Genomic DNA, 19,294 nt, shown 5'->3' on the forward strand with positions numbered 1-19,294 from the left:
CCCTGCAGAATGAGTGGGAGCACCATTTTCCTCTCAGGTTTTGTTGAGTAGGAGGGCCCATTATCAGGAAGGTGTGGTGCCAATAGACCTTATAGATGAGTCAGAGCAGCAGGCATGTACAAACTTTGAGCTTCTCCGCCCTAGAGATCCATATCAACACACTGTGGGGCATCTGGGACCTAAGAATACTTTGTAGGCTGCACCATGGATTCCTGTTTTTGAGTTCTGTCTGCCTGACAAAATATTTGTGTAATCCGACTTGGTATTTTGTTGAATTAATGATATTGAATCTCAATCAATCAATCAATCAATCTTTTTCAGTAAAGAGCCCCTAAACTGGCACAAGATGCATTTTTATTTCTTATAGAAAGTGTATGAAATCAACGACCAAAATAGTCTTACATTCTGCCATTTTGTAACTTCAGGGTGAAATTATAACATAACCTGGTCTTATTCACGACACTTGAATTTTTCCCGCAAATTCTATACATAAAGAGCTGGTTTCCAGAGCCAAGCAGACATCAACGTGAGTTCCAAAAGTGTACCTATGAATGTAAATGGACTGTATTTAAATAAAGCGCTTTTCTAGTCTAGTTCTACTGAAAGCACGTTTAGCTAGGATAAGGAACAATTGACCATTCACACACATTCGTACACTTTGGTCGAGGCCGCTGTAAAAGAGGCTACCTGCTCATCAGGCATCAGGAGTGATTTGGGGCTAAGGACACTGAGGGCCAGGAATCAAACCACCATCCTTCCTAATAATGTTCAGAAAATGTTGAGGGGAGGGTCTTTAGCCAGGACGACAGGGAGAAGTAAAAGACTTAGAGGGAAACTACTGTTTTTTTTTCAACCTTGGCTCTATTTTCAAGTGACTGATGGGAAAAACAACCTTTGCTAAAAATATTGCTTTTTTAAATCGAGTCTGCTGGGGGGTAGTAGCACTAGCAACTTCAGAACTGTTTCTGGTTAAACAGAAAGGTCTCAAAGAGGTTTTAAAGGTCTATCTCTGAAGGGATTCTTTCCACAATGTTGCCTGACACTTTATTGTCAGACAACATTGTGTCTGACAACATTTTCAGACACAATGTTGTCTGACACCATCTTAATCTGAGCTTGTCAGCGGCAGAACAGTCACTTTTGTGAAGGTAAGTACAAACTGGACAATCACCCTATTAACTTACATTGCAGTTTGTTTCGCCGCCGCCAACTGCAGCAATCTCACTTAATACTGGACCAATGTCAAGATTGTTGTTCCCATCAGTCACTTAAACACAAAAACATAGGAAATTAGGGACGAAAAACGATAGTTACCCTTTAAGACCACAAGTTGAGTGAGTTCCTTTTTGCAAATATTTTGACTTGAAGGGATACACACGTTTACAGCGGCGCTTTTGTCCGACGTGAAAATTCCCAGCCGTCAGGATTAAAATGTGTCAATCAAACTAAAGTATGTGTGTAAGACCGGCCACCAGAGACAGGTAGACCAATCGGGCTCGTCTTTCCACCCATTGATCTTATGGGACTTTTTACTGCGCTTTGTGTGGGATACAATGCGTGTACGTTAGCCCATTATATCTAGACATTTCTGAGAACCCTTAAATTTGTAAAAACTAATGAGAGCAAAAGATGAAGTCAGCTAAATGTTGCACAAAGAAAATCAAACATATTTGTGACAGATTCACTTTTTAAAAATTTTCCTAAATGACAGAACCATTTTTACAATTTATCGGAAGTCGGCAAATATCCCCCAAATTTGCTCAGGTTATTTATTTGTCTAGCTCTGGGCACGTGCACACACACACAACCAAAACACGCAATCACTACATAAAAGCCTCACTTCCTTTAGCAGCTTGAATGCTAATTAGCTTAACTGCATTGCCTTACTTCGTTTGTGTGGGAAGGTCAGTGCCTGACCAGGTATTTACCCAAAATGAATCTAGTGTAAATGCTCAAGCTTGCTTAAATGCCTGTTCATCATCTAGTGTCATGCTAAGGGTTTTGTGTGTGAAAGCCCCATAAACTGCAATAGTGTCTTCCCAGTTGTTAACAGGCTATGTGGCTAGATGATTGGCTGCACAGGGGCAAGGAGCAGCAGCTGCTCTGTTAGCACCTTTTGGAAAGAGACGCCAGGCTCTCCTGGCGCTCCTCCAGAAAGGCTCTCTTACTATCAGTGGTGCTGACAGAGTAGGAAACACGCAACAGTATTGTGCAACACACTTTTACAGTAGGAGGTACTACTGAACATGAATCTCATATGCACAGACACGCACTACAAGGACACATGTTGAGTGTGCAGGCATTAGATTCATGGCATGCTAGTTTGTTTACAAAGTGAGAAGCTTTCACCCACCGTCCCGCAACCCGATCTCCACGACTGGGAGTAGTGATGCAATAATTCACTCAACTCGACTCACGATTCGATGCAACGAAATACTTTTCTCAGGATTTCGACTGACAGATATTCCTATATTCCTATAATCTGTGCAAACAAACAAAAACCCTGGGTGGCTTGTGGCTCGGAGGTGGACAGGTCGCCCCGTAACCTCAAGGTTGGTGGATCAATCCCAGGCTTTTCCGGCCACATGTCCCTGAGCAAGACACTGAACCTCAAGTTGCTCCCCGGATGTAACTGCTCCTAATACTTAGAGAATTTCACTACAATCTACTAAGTTTGTGACAAATAAGGAACAAAGTTCTGTAAGTGTGTAAAACAGTAGATGTGTCCTCTTATCAAAAGCGCAACTGAAATTGTATTTTATCTTTAATAAAACAAAAAAGTAATAAACAAATCCCACATCAAAATAAGTTAAAAAGAAATAGAAAAAAATCTCTTAAATTAAATAAACCAAGAACACGTAGTGAAATCAAAAGAAGAATATGACTTAGGCCGTTTAAAACTTGGATTTTTTTTTTTTTTTTTTTTTTTTTTATCATCTCAACCGGTTGTAATCTTGACACATTTGAATCGATGTTTAATCAATACAGAATGCATCGTTACGTCCATAACTGGCGGTGCTTTGCTGTTATACTGTGATTCGTCTCATTCCATATTAGTCTCCTTTCATTGCTTTCAAGTGTTAACTGTGTCAGCCAGTTTACAAGACTATTTTAGTTTGAGTTCATTTTGCATGGCATTTGCTGGCATTCAGAATTGCATTCAAAACAACGTTGCGTAACGTAGTATGACGTCCCAGCTGATTGTACTTGCTGCCATCACAAAGACCGAAATGATAAGAACTGACCACATAGCAGTATTTCCAGATGTTTTTGTTTTTTCAACCATGTCAGAAGCAGTTTTTTAGCTGCAGGTAGGACTCAAAACTGAACGGTTATATAAAAGCTGCGTGGAAATATTCCTGTTCTGGTCAGCTCTTAAATCCTCTTTAAATGTTCTTTACCAAACAGAAATAAATATATACTACTATACTACTAAATGTACTGACCCTATGCCACAGAAACAGGAAGCAGTCAGTAATTCTCAGATACTGATTAAATCCTGTCGGAAGTATTGCTAATAATATCGACCATGATGTGAGAAGCTTTTCCTGCAATTAGAAATGTCTATTTCTAAATATCTGGAATGTAAGAGTTTACATTGATTGCTTTAGCGAAAGACTGATATGGCTTATGAGACCCAGTTACATCTTATTGGCGAGAATTACAAGAAGTTACTGTGGAGATTGTTCTGACAGAATGTTTTTCCCCCTGTGGTGTGAACAATAAGAGATGAAGTTACATCATTTACTGCAAATGACATTTTTGGAACAACCTCCATCTGGTCTGTGGCGATTCAGCGCAAAATCCTAAAACACGTCAAGACAAACAAAAGCATTTAGAGGACGAGTTATGATGGGAAATAATAAATGATTTTTACTTACCCTCAGACCATACAGATATTTACTGTATGTTTGTTGTATTTATGTGCAATGCGTCACCATTTTTGATCTCAAGGCAAATTTCTCCTATAGGAGAATAAAGGTTTATCTCATCTTATCTTCTCTCATCAGCTGTCAAACTCCAGGCCCGCTGGCCAAATCCGGCCCATTGCAAATTTTGATCCGGCTCCCAAATCAATTTAAGTTCAGCATAATTATTGGCCTGCCTAGGTAGGTAAATCTGCCAAATTCGGCTTTGAATGATGCACGTTTGCAGTTTGAGACTCAGAAATCCCCACACAACCAACAAGTTTGCATATTCAGGCCTACTTTTGAAAATGTAATTGGAATTCATTGTTTTGCTAAATAATCTAAGGGACTTTTTTCCCAACATTTCTTTTTTTTGGGGGGGGGGGCTATATGTGGACAAAAATTGTATGTTAAAAAAAAAAGGCCTTATGAGAGATGCAGTAATATACTCAAATGTATTATTTCTTTTCTAAGTAAATGACATGTCAATAAACTCTACATGTCTGGCCCCTGATGCCCCTAATTTTTTACAGTGTGGCCCTTTGTGAAATTGAGTTGGACGCCCCTGCCCCAACCCCTGCATCCACCCACAGTTTACTTGCCTTTTGTTAACGCAACAAACAAATGTATAATTTAAATTCACATACAGATACAGGTCACATCTAAAATCAAAGCAGGTACAAATGCAATCTGACATGGGCTAATACCACAAATGTTTCTGCTGCTGTTTTTTCTTTTTCTTTTTTTTTGCTGTTTTTTGGGCCGAATGTGGGTTACCAATGTCCTTACATTACATCAGTGGCCATAGTGCCCCCACCAGAAATCCTATGGGATTACACAGCTATTGTCTTCTTTGTTAAAATAATCCCTCAAAGCAGAGATGGAAATGAAACCACCATGTTCCTGTTTTCATCAAACCAGGCGAAGTGATGTGACAGCAGTCTCAGGGGAGATTCTAAACCCCTCGTTTGCCTTAATTGATATAATGAATGGCGTGTGTTTTGCAGCCTCCATAGTCTGGTAATTGCCATTTTTAACACCCATCAATGGAATATGTGCAGTGGAATGATTGAAGACATTAATGCTTTTGAGGGGAAATGTAGTTGACAGACACAAGAAGGATTCCCTGTATTATTAATTAGCTAACGGATATTACAATAACATTTTATGTGGAATCAATGAAATGTGTAATTCCTTCTTGAACCATGTTTTTTATGTACTCATTTCCTTTTCTAGATTTTTGGGTTGGATGTTATTGTCCATTTCAACACATCTTGACAGGATCAAATAGTTTTTGAAATATACATATATTAAGATTAATTATGATATATGTACAGTATGTGTAGGGAAACGGTACCATTTGTGTCACGTTTGTCATTGTTTCCTGTTTGGTCTCCAACTCACCCGTTGTTGACTGTATTCCTAGACCAGAAGCTGGCTGATAATCATTCCTTGTTGTCTTACAGGCTGGAGGATCAGACGAAAAAGCTTCACAAGGACATGAAGAAAAGCACCGAGGCTGATTTAGGTGTGTTCTGCCACCAATGCGTGTTACCGCCTAGTGATCTTCACTTGTTCACCCACATACTTGATGTTGCTTGGCAGGTTTTTCTCGGCTAGAAAGACGCTTTGGTTGTCTTGGTTTGTTTGGAAGTGTATCAGTTCAACGACTTGACAAATGAGACGAGAGTGCGGGCCTTCGCCTTAATCTTTTATAGGATTTCCCAGGCTATCAAAGTGTGCGTGTGATTTATCAGTGTAGGGCTCAATTTGTCTACCCTCTCTGCCTTCATTTATTCAAGCATTTGTCGGCCACAGAAACCATGTTTACTTGACTTTTTTTTTTTTATTTGCTTATTTGTTGGTTTTGGAGTTGTGTATTTGGGAGGCAGCAGTAGACGTGGCCTGTGGTAAGTAGTCAGTTGTGGGGGTGGAGGAGCGGGGACGGATGGAGGCGTGAGAGGCTTCTTCATTTCCTCTCCTTTGTGCTCTGGAATATGGATGTCTGCATCATCAAAGTGTCATAGCTGTCAGGCCCTCATTATCGTTAATGGATTCCATCTGTTGCACAGGTCCCGTTTTCCACCAACTGCTACTAAACAAAGAACTGGACTCTGCATGTCAGCACTACATTTAATACTCTGCTCTCTGCATTAACTGTCATTTATCAAGTCAAGGGTGGTGATATGCAGAGCTCTATTAAACTCACTTCCAATTAGCTGGCGAGGGATGATAATATCTTTTTAAGGCTTGCTCCTGTTCACAGTTTGGATTTGACTAAGTAACAGAAGGCAAAGAACGTTGCGGGGATAGCTGTGATTTTCATACTGGGGGGTTGTTCATGTTGTTTTAGCCCCAGGGGATTTACAAAGGACTTGATCTTCACTTAAATGCACTTTACTAACGCTCATAATTAAACCACTACCCTCAGGTCACCATTTGGTTTTCGTGACCCTGTAATAAACACGTCTGTCAGTCATAACAGGAAAGGCCAAATCAAGCACATTGTTACCTGTCAAATGGGGGGAGGGAGAGAGAGAGAGAGGGAGGGAGAGAGAGAGAGAGAGAGAGATGCAGAAACGCCAAAACGCCACACAATGATAATTGATTGGTTGGAAATTGGTCCTGAGAGAATCCCGAGGGAGTGTGAAAAGAGACCGATTGTTCCAGATATCCACAAAGCCTATTTTTCACCACAGCCTCTTCTGTCAGCTTGTATCTCCTCAGTGAAGCTCATTTACTTTGACTGTGAAGTCATAATCTAATGCATGCTCTGTGTCTAAACAAAGTGGCATGAGTGCAGATTAACAGTAATTGTGGCTGTCAGTGTAGAAACATTTTAAAGATTCCTGAAGCTCCAGTAAATATTCAACACGGCAGCCAGCCCCACCAACCCCTTTGCTTTTACAATAAGGGGGCAGCACTGGGCCACTTTGCTGTTAAGTTCTTTCCAAAAGCTCACTTTTGAAGATCCGACCAAAATCAAACACATACATTGAAAAAATCCCTAAAGCTAGGGCTGGACAATATGACCTAAAATTAACATAATTATTAATTGAAGATTTTACCTTGATTATGATCAGTGAACGATAATTTTCTAGCAGGCTCTGTCACCTTTTGCGGGCTTAATTTACCACTTTTTGTCGTCTTTAATGAAACAAAAATGTGTTATAACGACAGACGTTGCGTCTTTCTTTGGCATCAGCTGCTCCTGTTGCTTAGTTGACATGTTTGAGTTCTCCTCGATGCTGCTTCCATGCCGCAGACTGGACGTGTCTGAGGAGTCCCATGACTACACACGCGGTAGCATGTTTTTAAGGGGAAAATACACAGTGGGGAAGGTATAAACATTATAAACTGGCAGCAGTGTTGTAGTACTCAAGATCGGTATTGGTTTCAAGAGAGGACTCAGGATTCAAAAGAGGACTCAGGATTTTTATTTCAAGACCAACCAAGACCACAACTGCAGGGATTTTGCTAAATTTGGATACATGTGTTGAGCTTAATACACAAAAAATTGAAGAAAAATCCAAGCAATCTGGCATTGAATTGGATTAGATTGTCAGTAGCCATTTGTATTGGCTGTTGTCTACATGACAAAGTCTTTAACTCTGTTTTAACACTATCCTCTGCATTGTGTTTGTGTCCGTCAGCCATGTCCAAAGCAGCTGTGAAGATTTCTGCAGACCTGCTGAGTAACCCGCTGTGTGAGCAGGACCAGGCCTTCCTGGAGTCCATGACCGCTTTAGATACATCCATGAGAAGGATGGACTCCTTCAACCAGGAGAAGGTCAGACCCATTCCCACAGCCTTTCACCCTTTTAACGTTTAGTGTGTCGTCTAACTCTTTTGCTCTGCTTTACTGCTATGTTTTCTCTGCGCTTGCCATTGGCACAGATACCAATAGATTGGTATCGGAGGAAATGTGTTTCATTAGACACTAAGTATGAAACTAGACAAGTTTTTGTAGAAAATTCGTGTTTTCATATTAGTCAATATTGTGCAGCCTGCGGACTAAAAACTATCCGTATGTCTTTCCTTCTGCTGTTTTTGAAAAGCATCTGTGGCATCATCCTCTATAAGCTCAAGCTACTGGTTATAAGCTGTGCGATTGATGCATTTGTGACTCACTGGTTTCTAAAATAACTCCTACAATGTAAAAGCCTTTTCTCAACAGGAAAAAAATCATAGGAGTAACTCTGATCACGGCTTACATGGTGAACAAGTCTTGTATTGTTTTTTTTTACATCAATGGTTTATACAATGTAGTCTTGAAAGGTTACAGGAAACGGTTAATTGTTTCCTCCTTCGTGGAGACGAGCAACTGTAATCAGCTTCATTCATTTATTATTATTATTAATACTAGGCCTGCACGATATTGGAAAAAATCTTACATTGCAACATTTTTTCCCCCAGTGATATATATTGCAATATAAAAATAGAAAAATCAATTTTTAAAAGGTGACATAAATAGCTCTATTTGGAAATAATAAATCATTCTTGACTACTGGGGTGATTTGTAGGGGATTGCATCTACATAGAAGATAAAAATGGAAAAAGAAACTTTTCTAGTGTGAACCATTCTGTGTTGAACTTTGATGCTTTACAAACACCAAAGCGAGTAAGCGCTGTGACTAACGTTACTCTTCTGAAGTGGTTTTGGAGGGAAATTAGGTAGAAATACGCTGGTTGACTATGGCACCATTGTAGTCATATAATAATCAATCCAGGCTAACGTGAATGACAGTGACTGCATGTCGCTTCCTCTGAATTTCAGGTTGTGGTCGACTAGCGGGGCCAGCTCGTTAGCTCGTTAGTTTGATAAGTGGATCAGACCTGCACGTCACGCGCACTAGCAACAAACTCTGTGTGTCCAAGAACAATTAAATCAGTGGAAATGACGTTAGATCAGACACAGACTTCTGTTGTAGATTAGTTTTACGTTTCCAGCGTCGCGGCTCCGAACCGTAACGTTAGTTGGGACAGACGGACCCAGACAGTTTTATATACATACGCCGCTAGGGGGGGGCGCTACAAGCACAAGATAGGTGAGTGGCATTACACACATTTTACTATAAATCACATATTCATTGTCCAATCATCATAAATCTCTCAGGATGTGTCCTCATAAGTACCTGAACCACGCCCTGAAAGTTTCATTCAAATTGAACACCAGGAGGCGCTATGAATGCAAACAAACTGCAGGTGATGTAGCGCAAATTGGGCTTTAAATGACTAAATGTTTGTCCAATCAACACAAAAACGGAAATGTCTCCATAATGACCTCACACATACACTGCAAGTCTCATCAAATGGACCACTAGGTGGCCCTTTAAATGCACAATAACTGGACGCGGAATGACGCACATCAAGGTTTGAGCTTGGAATCGCAGCTTGCGGCTTTAGTAGAAATTGTTTTTGTGTTGGTCATCTGCTTTTCTCAAATTGCCGTGAGCTGGACAGAGCTACATATCACTCTGCATAGAAAATTAATGTTTTTGACTAATCAGTTGTAGGCATTTTGAACAAAGTCCACTGTTTGTCTAATCAACACCAAACTTGACAGGAAACGGGAAATGACTACACAATGACCTCACACATGTATGAAATTACTTTGAAGTCGCTATTGAGAAAAAAGGTTTGAACCCGCAAATCGCCGCTGGTTGCTATATTTTAAATTGTTCTTGTCTCATATTGACCACAGGCTCCTGAATTTTAATCAAATCAAATTTGTATCGTGGCAGACTTTGTTGTCTTTGTCCAAAGAGTCGATGTAATATTGTATTTTGATGAAACATGCTTGTGATTTACACACCTACCTGCAGCATTGCATGTTTGTTTGTTATCACTAGATAAAGGAACACCATTTTTTATTTTTTTACCTATGCTATTTGTTGATTTGGAGTGTTTCCTGTAATCTTTGTGCTTTTTGCTCTTGTATGTTTTGTCCTAAGGGGCAACCGTAGAAAGGCAGACATTTCTTTCCAGCACTGTAAGCGATGCAGCATACTGTAGCCTCGCTCTCTCACATCTGTACTTCTTTGGCGTTCAGGCCTCTTCAGATTATTTGCTGGGTGCACTTCAGGTTTTTTGATTAGTTTCATCGCCACAGGTATTTATAATGTGAATCACAGTGGCACTGCATGTGTGCATCCTCAAGGCACTACACTGCGAAGGGTAGACTTTTAAAGAGGAAAAAATACAGGAGATCACACTAAGGCATATACCGATTGACTTTTTTTTCCATCTGTGTTTTCTTGACTCATTGCCCTGCTGTTAGGTGTTCTTTTTGTTGCCTTCAAAATATTCCCTTCTTTTCACATTTAGTTGTGTAGCAGAATGATTTCATAACTCCACAACAATGATCTAACAAGGTGGAGAAAATGAATTTCTTTCTTTAAAAAAGTGGTTAATTCTTTTTATTCCATGGTAAAGTTGTAATATAGTATCTCGTGAACAGCACACCATCTGGTTTTGTACATATCGGGTTGAGAGGACATGATTTATATTTTCTGCAAAACCTCATAAACTGGACTAAATTTTCTTTGTAAAAATAAACGCTGTTCTCCAAGATATGTGAGGGAGGGAAGCAGTGCTAGTAGTCCATGCTACAACCCAAACCCTCTTTAAAACTATGTGCATCTATTTGGAAACATATTGTGATTTTTAGTAGCATGAGTTGGAGAATAAATGTCATCACAAAGTACATTGATGTCATGTCGAGAACTTTCTTTTTCTGACAGAAAATTACATTTTCACAAAGAAAGCAACTATGCTGTGGCAGTCACTTTTGTTTCTTTCCCTTCTTCTTCAGCTATAACATACCAGTCTTTCAGACCGACTTTCTTCACAGCTCATCAAATTTTACGGGAGCCATTTTGAGTGACTAGACAAAGTAGAATGTGTGTTGGACTGAGTGTGTGGGTTTGTGACCCGGGGTGCGTATGTTCCAGGACTTGGCTTGGTCCGGTGCCCAGGAGAGCACTCCTGCCAGCTTGACTGCTTTTAGTACTGAGTAACTTCTACATTCTTCAGATTTTATACAATATCAAATTTGCTTTCTTCCCTCCATTTTTACTGTCTTTGAATAGGGATCTGAAGACCATCTTTCACCAGCCACGCACACTTGACTATCATTGGTTAAGTGATGTTGGGAACTTTAAGTCCACCTCTTTCCTTCCACATCATTTTAAGACCAAAGTTTGAAGATCTTTTAGCATCAAAGTTTCACTGCTTCCCATCTTCATTTAGGCTAAAACTATAACCTTTTATCTGTGCCGGCTCTCCTCAGCACCCTCAAGTCTCTGTCATCCCTCTTTTTAATGAGATTTTGTAGTTCTAGTGATGTTAATAATTAATACAATCAGTTAAACAGTTACAATAAATATTATTAAATAGGTAGTTAGGTAGATAAAAAAATATTTTGCATTGTGAAAGAAAAATAGGCTATAGAATCTATGTCTATTGCTAGTCAACTTCCTAGTGCAAAGTTTCCTCTCTGCTGGACGGCGCTCACAGTGGAGAACTACATGACACATGCCACTATATCGATGAGGACTGGCATGTTAAATCGGCCGTCCTAGACAGGCAGACACAGCTGACTACCTCCCAGGTGAATGCCGTGTAGACAGGCTCGGACAAACGATCGCAGACAGCTGAGGACATTCACTGGTCACGCAGACACCCAAGCGGTTCCAGGAAAGTGGCTGCATGTGTCCACGACAATGCACCAAACATCGTGGCTGTGGGACCGGCACAAGTCCGTAGTTGTATGCGGACGCTGAGTGCGGAAAGTACGTCTGAGCATCCTGGACAAGTGAATTGGGACTCCGTTGCCTGCTTGTCGGTTAACGGTTAATTATAGGTTAACGAGGGTCGGCTGTCAGTAAAAAAATAAAAAAATAATCCAAATAAGAATCCCTAGTATTTTGACATTTTAAGTACTTTCTAGTAACAAAAGAAACAACTTGTCTTTAAAGTGTATACTTCTGGCTCCATGGTGTGTAATTTTCCAGTTTGACATTGATTCAGCTTGGCACTTTGATCCCAGCACAGTTTTTCACTTGTGGAGGACAACAGTCACCAACTGTATCGATGTGGTTGTGTGTTTTTTTTTTTTAACACACTTTCATCCAGAGTGGATTTTGACAGCTAGGTCACACCTGATTTTCTCTGCCCTTCTTTCAGTCTTACTAAATAAAAATCCTTGCCTTAACACAATGTTCAGTTCCAGGTTTGGGCATGGGCTGTGTGGCTGAAAGTGAGCTGAAGGCAAAATAGTGATTGTGGGCACTGTTTTTGGTCAGCGTGCAATGTGGAATATCACCCCAGGTTTGCTAGGTGTTTAAAAACCAGCACAGCTCACTGGAACACTACTCGAGCTTCTCCCTTCAAGCTGACTGTTGATTCTGACGGCACCAACAGCAAACCCTATTGCTCCTGCAAAACAGACTCAAAAGCATCCACCCTTTGCTCTTCTCCGTGTTGAGACGAGATGTTCTGCCGCGGGGCCCGCAAGTGAGAGAGCCAGCAGATAAAACGTGCAGCGATAATGAAGGCAGCAGTGGCCCAGGTCTGTGTGTTTATTTCTGGGGCTTAGGAGGGCGCACAGCCCCGCCGGCACACTGCTGCCGAAGCTGAGCCCCAGTGTAGATGGCGGCAGCGCAGTAGAGGATGCTCCGTTTGGTGGGATATTGATTTCCTCTGCGATCTGTGTGTATTTTTGGGAGGCCTGTGTGCCGGGATGGCCTCTGCCCTGTGACTCACTGATGGAGACTACTGCTTGAGCGTCGGCCTCAGGCTCCGCAGGGCCTCCAAGGAATAGCTATGCCCCCCCCCCCTCTGTGGGAAGGGGCAGAGGGTAGAGGGCACCTGCATGCTTAAGCAAATCTGCCGCTGTTGTTCTCCCTCCTCGCTGCATGCTCTCACCTTAGAGGCTGCGGCGCAGCTCAAGTCAGGGAGGGGGGGGATGGTGTGAATATGTAAAACAAAGAAAATGCGAATTCCCATGCACTTATTTGTTATTGGTTCTCTGTTTTCCCTCAAACCACAATCAACCATTTTGTACTTGGAAATCTGCCTGTGTGAAGCAGCGAGTGTTGCTGTATGTTCTCATAGATGGTCAGGGCATTTTTACAGAGCACAACTGCAAACTCGCCTCGTTGTTGTTGTGTGATTGACTGTCCTTCCAATAGCAAGTGAACATATGATTAGTGGAGCTGCTCACTGTTCCCATGTAGCTGTCACATCTCACATCCCGCTGCTTTTAAATCCTCCTTCACTGTTCTTAACATTTACTCTTCACTTGACTCGATTGCCTGGTTGACTTAACATTCTGTCACGCTCGCAGATCTCGTAGTAGCAATCGGTTTGAATCTGCAATGTAAATGACGCTGGAAACTTTATTAATTGTGCGCCAACTTATGTCGATGAGACTTGGTGCCGGGGCTGGAGGCCTCAAGATGAGATGTTCGTTTACTTCCATTTAACACCCCCCTTCCCCTCCTTCCCTCCCCTGTCGGTTCTGGCAAACAGAAGGAGAATGCAGGAAAATATAAACTGTTATTGTTAAAATGTTTGTTTGCAAAGAACTTTCATCTTGTAAGGCAGCCCACCCTCCACAGGATTTGAAATCAGTTGGGCTTTGCTTTCATGTCCGTCCCCTGACAGTTCCATCCTTTTGTATCGCGAGCCCAATGAATATTCAGGGGTTTCTCCTCCAGGCTTGTGTACAATAAAAGAGTCAACGTCACGAAAGTTTCTTTGCAAGCCCCCCCTCGCCCTCCCCTTTCTTGAGTGCTCTGTTTGAAATTTACACAATTGTTGATGTTTGTGCAGTGGCATTGCTTTGCAGCTAATGAGCAAGAGACGTAGATGCTGTTTTGTTCCGACTTTAATTTTGACGAAACTCAATCCGACAGCGAATAACAATGTTGTAATGTCTCTTCCCTTAATATACAGTAGAGGTTCTTATTCCTTATGTTAACAGTTTTTTTTAATTTTTTTTATTACAGGTCAACCAGATACAGAAAACTGTCATCGACCCTCTGAAAAAGTAAGTGTCCAACTTGATTTTACGTACTCTGCTATGTTTTAAAGGGTTGGCTTTAAATATCTCTATATCAGACCAAGGTCAAATAGTTTTGCTGATAAGTTTAACATTTGTTGGGAGCAAGGCCATAAAGTGAATTTGGATGCATTATAAGTTGTATTATAAGTACTACTCTGAAGGAAATTTAGGTAAGTTTGTGTAGACCCTGGACCTGATGTCAGGAAGTGGTCTGAAGTGTAGTAGCACAGACTGCAAAAAAGAACTAGGGAGTGAGTGGTGGTGGTGCTGTGGTGGTGGTGTGTCTGGAAGAAAGTTTATTTGGTTTTCATTCCTAATACTCGCCCCCATTCGAGCAGGCGGTGAGTGCTATTCCATTCCTAAAGCCTCACGGTTTCAAACACACACACACACACACACACACACACACACACACACTCACATGCAAAGCAGAGGTACTGAAGGGAGTGGTTGGACTATCCCACTCTTCTTCCGGAGCGCTTGTTAAGGTTTTGCTTCCTCCTCTTGGCTCCTCCCAGGAGATTATACATATGCTGTGTATTTGTTTCTGTTGATTTACAGAAGCTTGTTTGTTATTTTTCTTCACATTGGTAAAACATGAATAGGCTAGGTGTGTGTGTGTGTGTGTGTGTGTGTGTGTGTGTGTGTGTGTGTGTGTGTGTGTGTGTGTGTGTGTGTGTGTGTGTGTGTGTGTGTGTGTCTCTCTCTCTCTCTCTCTCTCTCTCTCTCTCTCTCTCTCTCTCTCCCCTTCTTCCACGTGTGCTCTGATGGCGGAGCAATGACAGGATGGAATGGTTCTAATTTCCTCTTCCTGGTGGGCGGCAGGCGGACGTGTGGGCAGGCTCAGAATATGGCAAAGGGCCCAGCTTCCTGGGCCCAGAGCCGTGGATTGGTTTAGGAGGAGAACTGTCTCAGGACAGTGCACACACTCACACAAAACATACGTACACACCAACCCAGATTTTGGAGGGGGTGCTGATTTTAGACCATAAAGTAAGACATTTACAAAATCCGAAATAGAGCAGGGGAAGTAAGTTCATAAATGAGTTTAGAAGCCAAGCTAAACTGGCCTCTTTATTAACTTGTTTCCCCTTTTTTAAAGCAATACTAGTTATTAGTTTATCAAGGCGTCTTCTTTAGAAAACTGAGACACAAAAGGCTACCACACTTTAAAGCTTCCATTAAGATTCCATTAGTCCATCCCTAATGAATATTGTGTCATCACAAAGAGATTTAGCGACCAGTTGAAAAGGAGAATGTTAACGTTAATGGAAGACCTTGAAGTGTGTGTCCGTGTGCTTTTGCTATTTAAAATGTTGGCATTCTTAATACTTTGTATACTTAATAAACAAACGATAAAGAGGCAGCTCTCCGCCCCCAGCTCTTCCCTTTCTATCTCTCAGGCCCAGACGTGTGTTTGGTCCACTCAGCGGGATCACTGAGTGACATCACCGTGTTTATGTGAGGGGAGGGGAGTGCGTGGGCATGGAGGAATTTGTGTTATCTAGGCCTCCTAACCTAGCCCTATCTGCTCCGTTGCTCTTTTGGGAGAGACAGAAGTCAAGCCTGTTTTGAGACCTCTGCCCCGGGTTTAGATGTGACTAGACCGGCCCTCTCAGTCAGAGGTCTCAGTCGGCCCCTGGAGCAGGTTGTAAGGCCTGGAGCTGGAGCAGTTTTTTTACAAGGGGAAGTGATTGATCACATTTTGTTGTTGAATTTTTGTAATCAAAGTTTAGTTTTGTACCCAGGATGTTTGCTATGAGGTTGTCTGTCTTTCTTTTTTTTTTATCTGGTATATCATGTATCCAGGCTGTCTGTGTGTTTGAGTTTTTGATAAACAAAGCACAAGACAAGTTGCAGCAGATCAAACTCTCCTTCTGCTGAGAAAGAAAAGAAGGTTCTGCTGGCATGCACGTCACCCTTTTATAAAGTCCCATGGCCCACTGCTCCTAAATCTTTTACAACTGCTGGTAGTTATTTTACATTCACAATGAGCATATTTTAACAAAACTAGCCACGTGATATAACCTTGTCTGAGACTCTTCAGTCTTTATCTGCAGCCGTGACACTTTGGAGGTGGTATTTGACACATAAACAATTCTATTTCCCATAGCTTTAGTGGTTTTTGTGGTTTCTTTTGCAGTAGTGAGTTATGTGACGGTGATAGTCAAAAAAGGGACAGCCAGCCTCCCAGACTGAGGGTGTCTAGACCAGACTTGGGCTTGGCCTTCGGGTCAGACTGGCCTGTCTGTGGATTGGCAGCTGCTCATAAACACACTCTGGTCCAGATGCTATTTCCATCCAGCCTGTTCACCACACCCTGACCTGTCACATGGACAGCGGTGTGACCTTGGCCCCCGCGCAGCCTTTAACCAGACGAGGTGGACCGCAAATGCAGACGTAACCGGCTGACCGGTAGTTGTCCAGTCAATGCCAGGACATCGAGGGAAATGTCCAGTAGCTATCATCACAAGAGCTGCAAAAATATTATATAGTAGTTGTCAACTATTTAGCGATAATCGACTAATCAGTTTGAATTGAGTATTTATGAAAATAAAGTCAAACTTCTCTGATTTCAGCTTCCAAAATCTAAACATATTCTAGTTTCTTCTCTCCTCTGTGACAGTAAACTGAATGTGTTTGAATTATGGACCAAACAAGACATTGGAGGACTTCATCTTGGTCTTCAGGAAACACTGATTGGTGTTTTTGACCATTTTCAGACATTTTATAGCTCAAACAACTAAGCAATTATTTGGGGAAATTGTTGACAATGAAAATAATCGTTAATTGCAACCCCATTCATCACTACTATCAAAGAAAGTGCAGTCACATATAACCAAGGCCACTGCTGCATTTTTCTGTGTGGGAACCTTTGACGCCGCTGAGTCACTGGCCACAGAGCGCCATCAATGTAGCAGTGAGAAATCAGCATCCAGCATGGAAAGGACAGGAATGGGTTAACAAGCAATTGGCTTTGTGTCTGGCTCTTCCGCCTCCTTCAGCTCAGGAGAGCAGCGGCCCTCAAGTCTCGGTGTGCTGAAACACAGTAGTTGCCGGCAGTGTTGTCCCACTTTAGAGCACACAAACTGCACGCTATTGTGATGTGTAATGAGGATATTGCACCGTGCTATCAGGTGAAGTGCGCTGGTGAGAACAAAATCGGCCGTTTGTGTCGTCTGTGTCGGTTCGGCGCTGCATTGTCATCAGCCAATAGTGTTGGAGAGCAGTCATGCCTAGAGGGCAGTTGCATAATCCCTTGGCACTTGAAGTATGTGTACACTGGAGCAGATCGTAGACTTGAGGATCGGCATCCACCCCTGCCATAAACTGGGCCAAAGTGGTATTTTATAAATAGCGGTAGAGCGTGGGCCGTGGGGCTGGGCTGAGCTGAGCTCTGTGATGTCACTCAAAACGCTGCACCACTCCTTGCTTTACTTCCTGTAGGAAACAATCCCTGCTTGTCTGAGACTGTGCTTTACTTTGCGTCACTTTCTGCGCTCTCCTGCCCTCTACTTAGGTGCGCAGGCAGACACAAGCTAGTTTTTTTTTAAAATCACAACCAATCCACGGGTTCTCAGTGGTTCCCTCATCTGCAGCACAGCACAGCGCAGGGCAGGGGTTGGCATGGAGAGGAATGTAAATCATGAAGCCCACACAGTTTGTCTAATAACACTATGGGCAGAGGCACACATAACAAACTATTGTAATACTGTGTGCCTACACAGTTGTTGAAAGGTTGTAAATGAGTCATTCAAAAAAGCTAAATTTCACTCTTCGTTACGAGTGTTTTTATTACTGACTCACATGCAGCAGACACCTGTGTGAATAAGTTTGTGACCTGCTTTTTAATAACACTGTCACTGCTTTGTGTCTACATGTCAAACCAACACATGTTTCTTAATGTTTGTCTTGTAAAGTGTGCTTTGCTAATTTGTCAATGAATGCTGGGATTTATTTTTACAAGTGATGCTCCTGTGTATTTCTCCTTCACTATAACACACATTTGAAGGATGTTCTTTGTCTTTTAAAACTAATGAATATGGAGCATAGGACATATTAGGAAAATCTGAGAAAAACATGAATATGCCAATAACGATAATAATAAAACTGATATGAAAGTGGTCTCAGTTCAGCCTTTTCTTCTGCTTTCATTCTGCTAAAGAATTTAAAAAAATGTAGCAGAAAATTTCTATTGTCTTTTATTGAATAAATTGAACATTAAACTGAACACAAAAGGCACCATTTAAACAGAAAAAATAATGATAGTTACATTTTAAAGTATAGTTTTCTATCAATACTCTCTTTAACTAACTGAAAAACTCTTGTAAAAGTTTCTTTTTTGATGTGTTTATTGCGCAGGTTGATATCACAACGATTTAAAAAAAAAAAAAAAAATTCATTGTGCAGTCCTAGTCTGAACAAATAAGGCTGGACCCTTAAAGGTGCACTGTGAATTCCAGCATGGTTTCAGTGTGATTTAATTTTTGTCTCAAATCGTAGGCATCTCTCCTTGATCCGCTAGCTGCCCGCCCCCTGAATACACCATGAAAAAGCCCGGTCTTGGGAGAGATGGGGGGGTCGTAAACGTCAAACACTTGAGGCACAGGCTGTGCACCAAAATACAACAAACCACTCTAGCCAGTCACCGACAAGATGGTTGGGGGAGGGGGTGAGGGTCAGTGACAGTCAGTCATAACGGTTGGAGAAACATGGGGGGAGGGGCGAGCTTGCTCTGTTTTGTTTGAAATTTACTTTGAACGTCACCAGAAGTGACCATGCAGGAACTCATAGTGCACCTTTTAATACAGCGGAATGTTAATAGTTCATACATTAGAAGAGACTTTTAGACGTTCAGATGTTGGCTATCATCCAAGTGGGTTAACCTTATTTTTTTTTAAATTTTGTTTACTAGACATTATTGGGTTGAATATTTCTTGTATGCAGTATTCCTGCTTCCCATTTAAAGCAGCCACAAACCAGTGCAACAAGTCCCAGGATGAAGCTCAGACTCCTGTTGCTAAGTTACAGATGAGTGTTTTCCTATTTTTAGTGCTGAAGACTAGGATTCTCGTTGCAAGAATATATTTTCATTTGGAATATGATAATTGTCGCAAAATGAATTGTTTCATGCCATTTTGAACTACAGTAATTAGATAATAGATTAGAGGAAGCTTAATGCAGAGCTGTCCTCTGGGGGCTCGAGAGTATTTCGACTATAAGATGTTGAGGAGAGGGATTTTATTAATTCATAATGACTTTTTATTAAGATAGGATGCCATGCAGAATGCGTGTCTACAAAGGAAAGCCTTTTTAA

General features: G+C 41.5%; 1 protein-coding gene across 1 annotated transcript in view; it reads left to right on the forward strand.

Moving 5' to 3' along the window:
* The window catches only part of bin3 (bridging integrator 3), a 39,666-nt gene that overhangs the window by 13,067 nt on the left and 7,305 nt on the right, over positions 1-19,294 (forward strand). The window contains exons 4-6 of the mRNA XM_032517045.1: positions 5,375-5,436; positions 7,562-7,698; positions 13,922-13,962. Coding sequence (XP_032372936.1) covers positions 5,375-5,436; positions 7,562-7,698; positions 13,922-13,962 — 240 coding nt within the window. The remainder of the gene's footprint in view (positions 1-5,374; positions 5,437-7,561; positions 7,699-13,921; positions 13,963-19,294) is intronic.

Source organism: Etheostoma spectabile, chromosome 5, assembly GCF_008692095.1.
Source record: "Etheostoma spectabile isolate EspeVRDwgs_2016 chromosome 5, UIUC_Espe_1.0, whole genome shotgun sequence".
Taxonomy (NCBI): domain Eukaryota; kingdom Metazoa; phylum Chordata; class Actinopteri; order Perciformes; family Percidae; genus Etheostoma; species Etheostoma spectabile.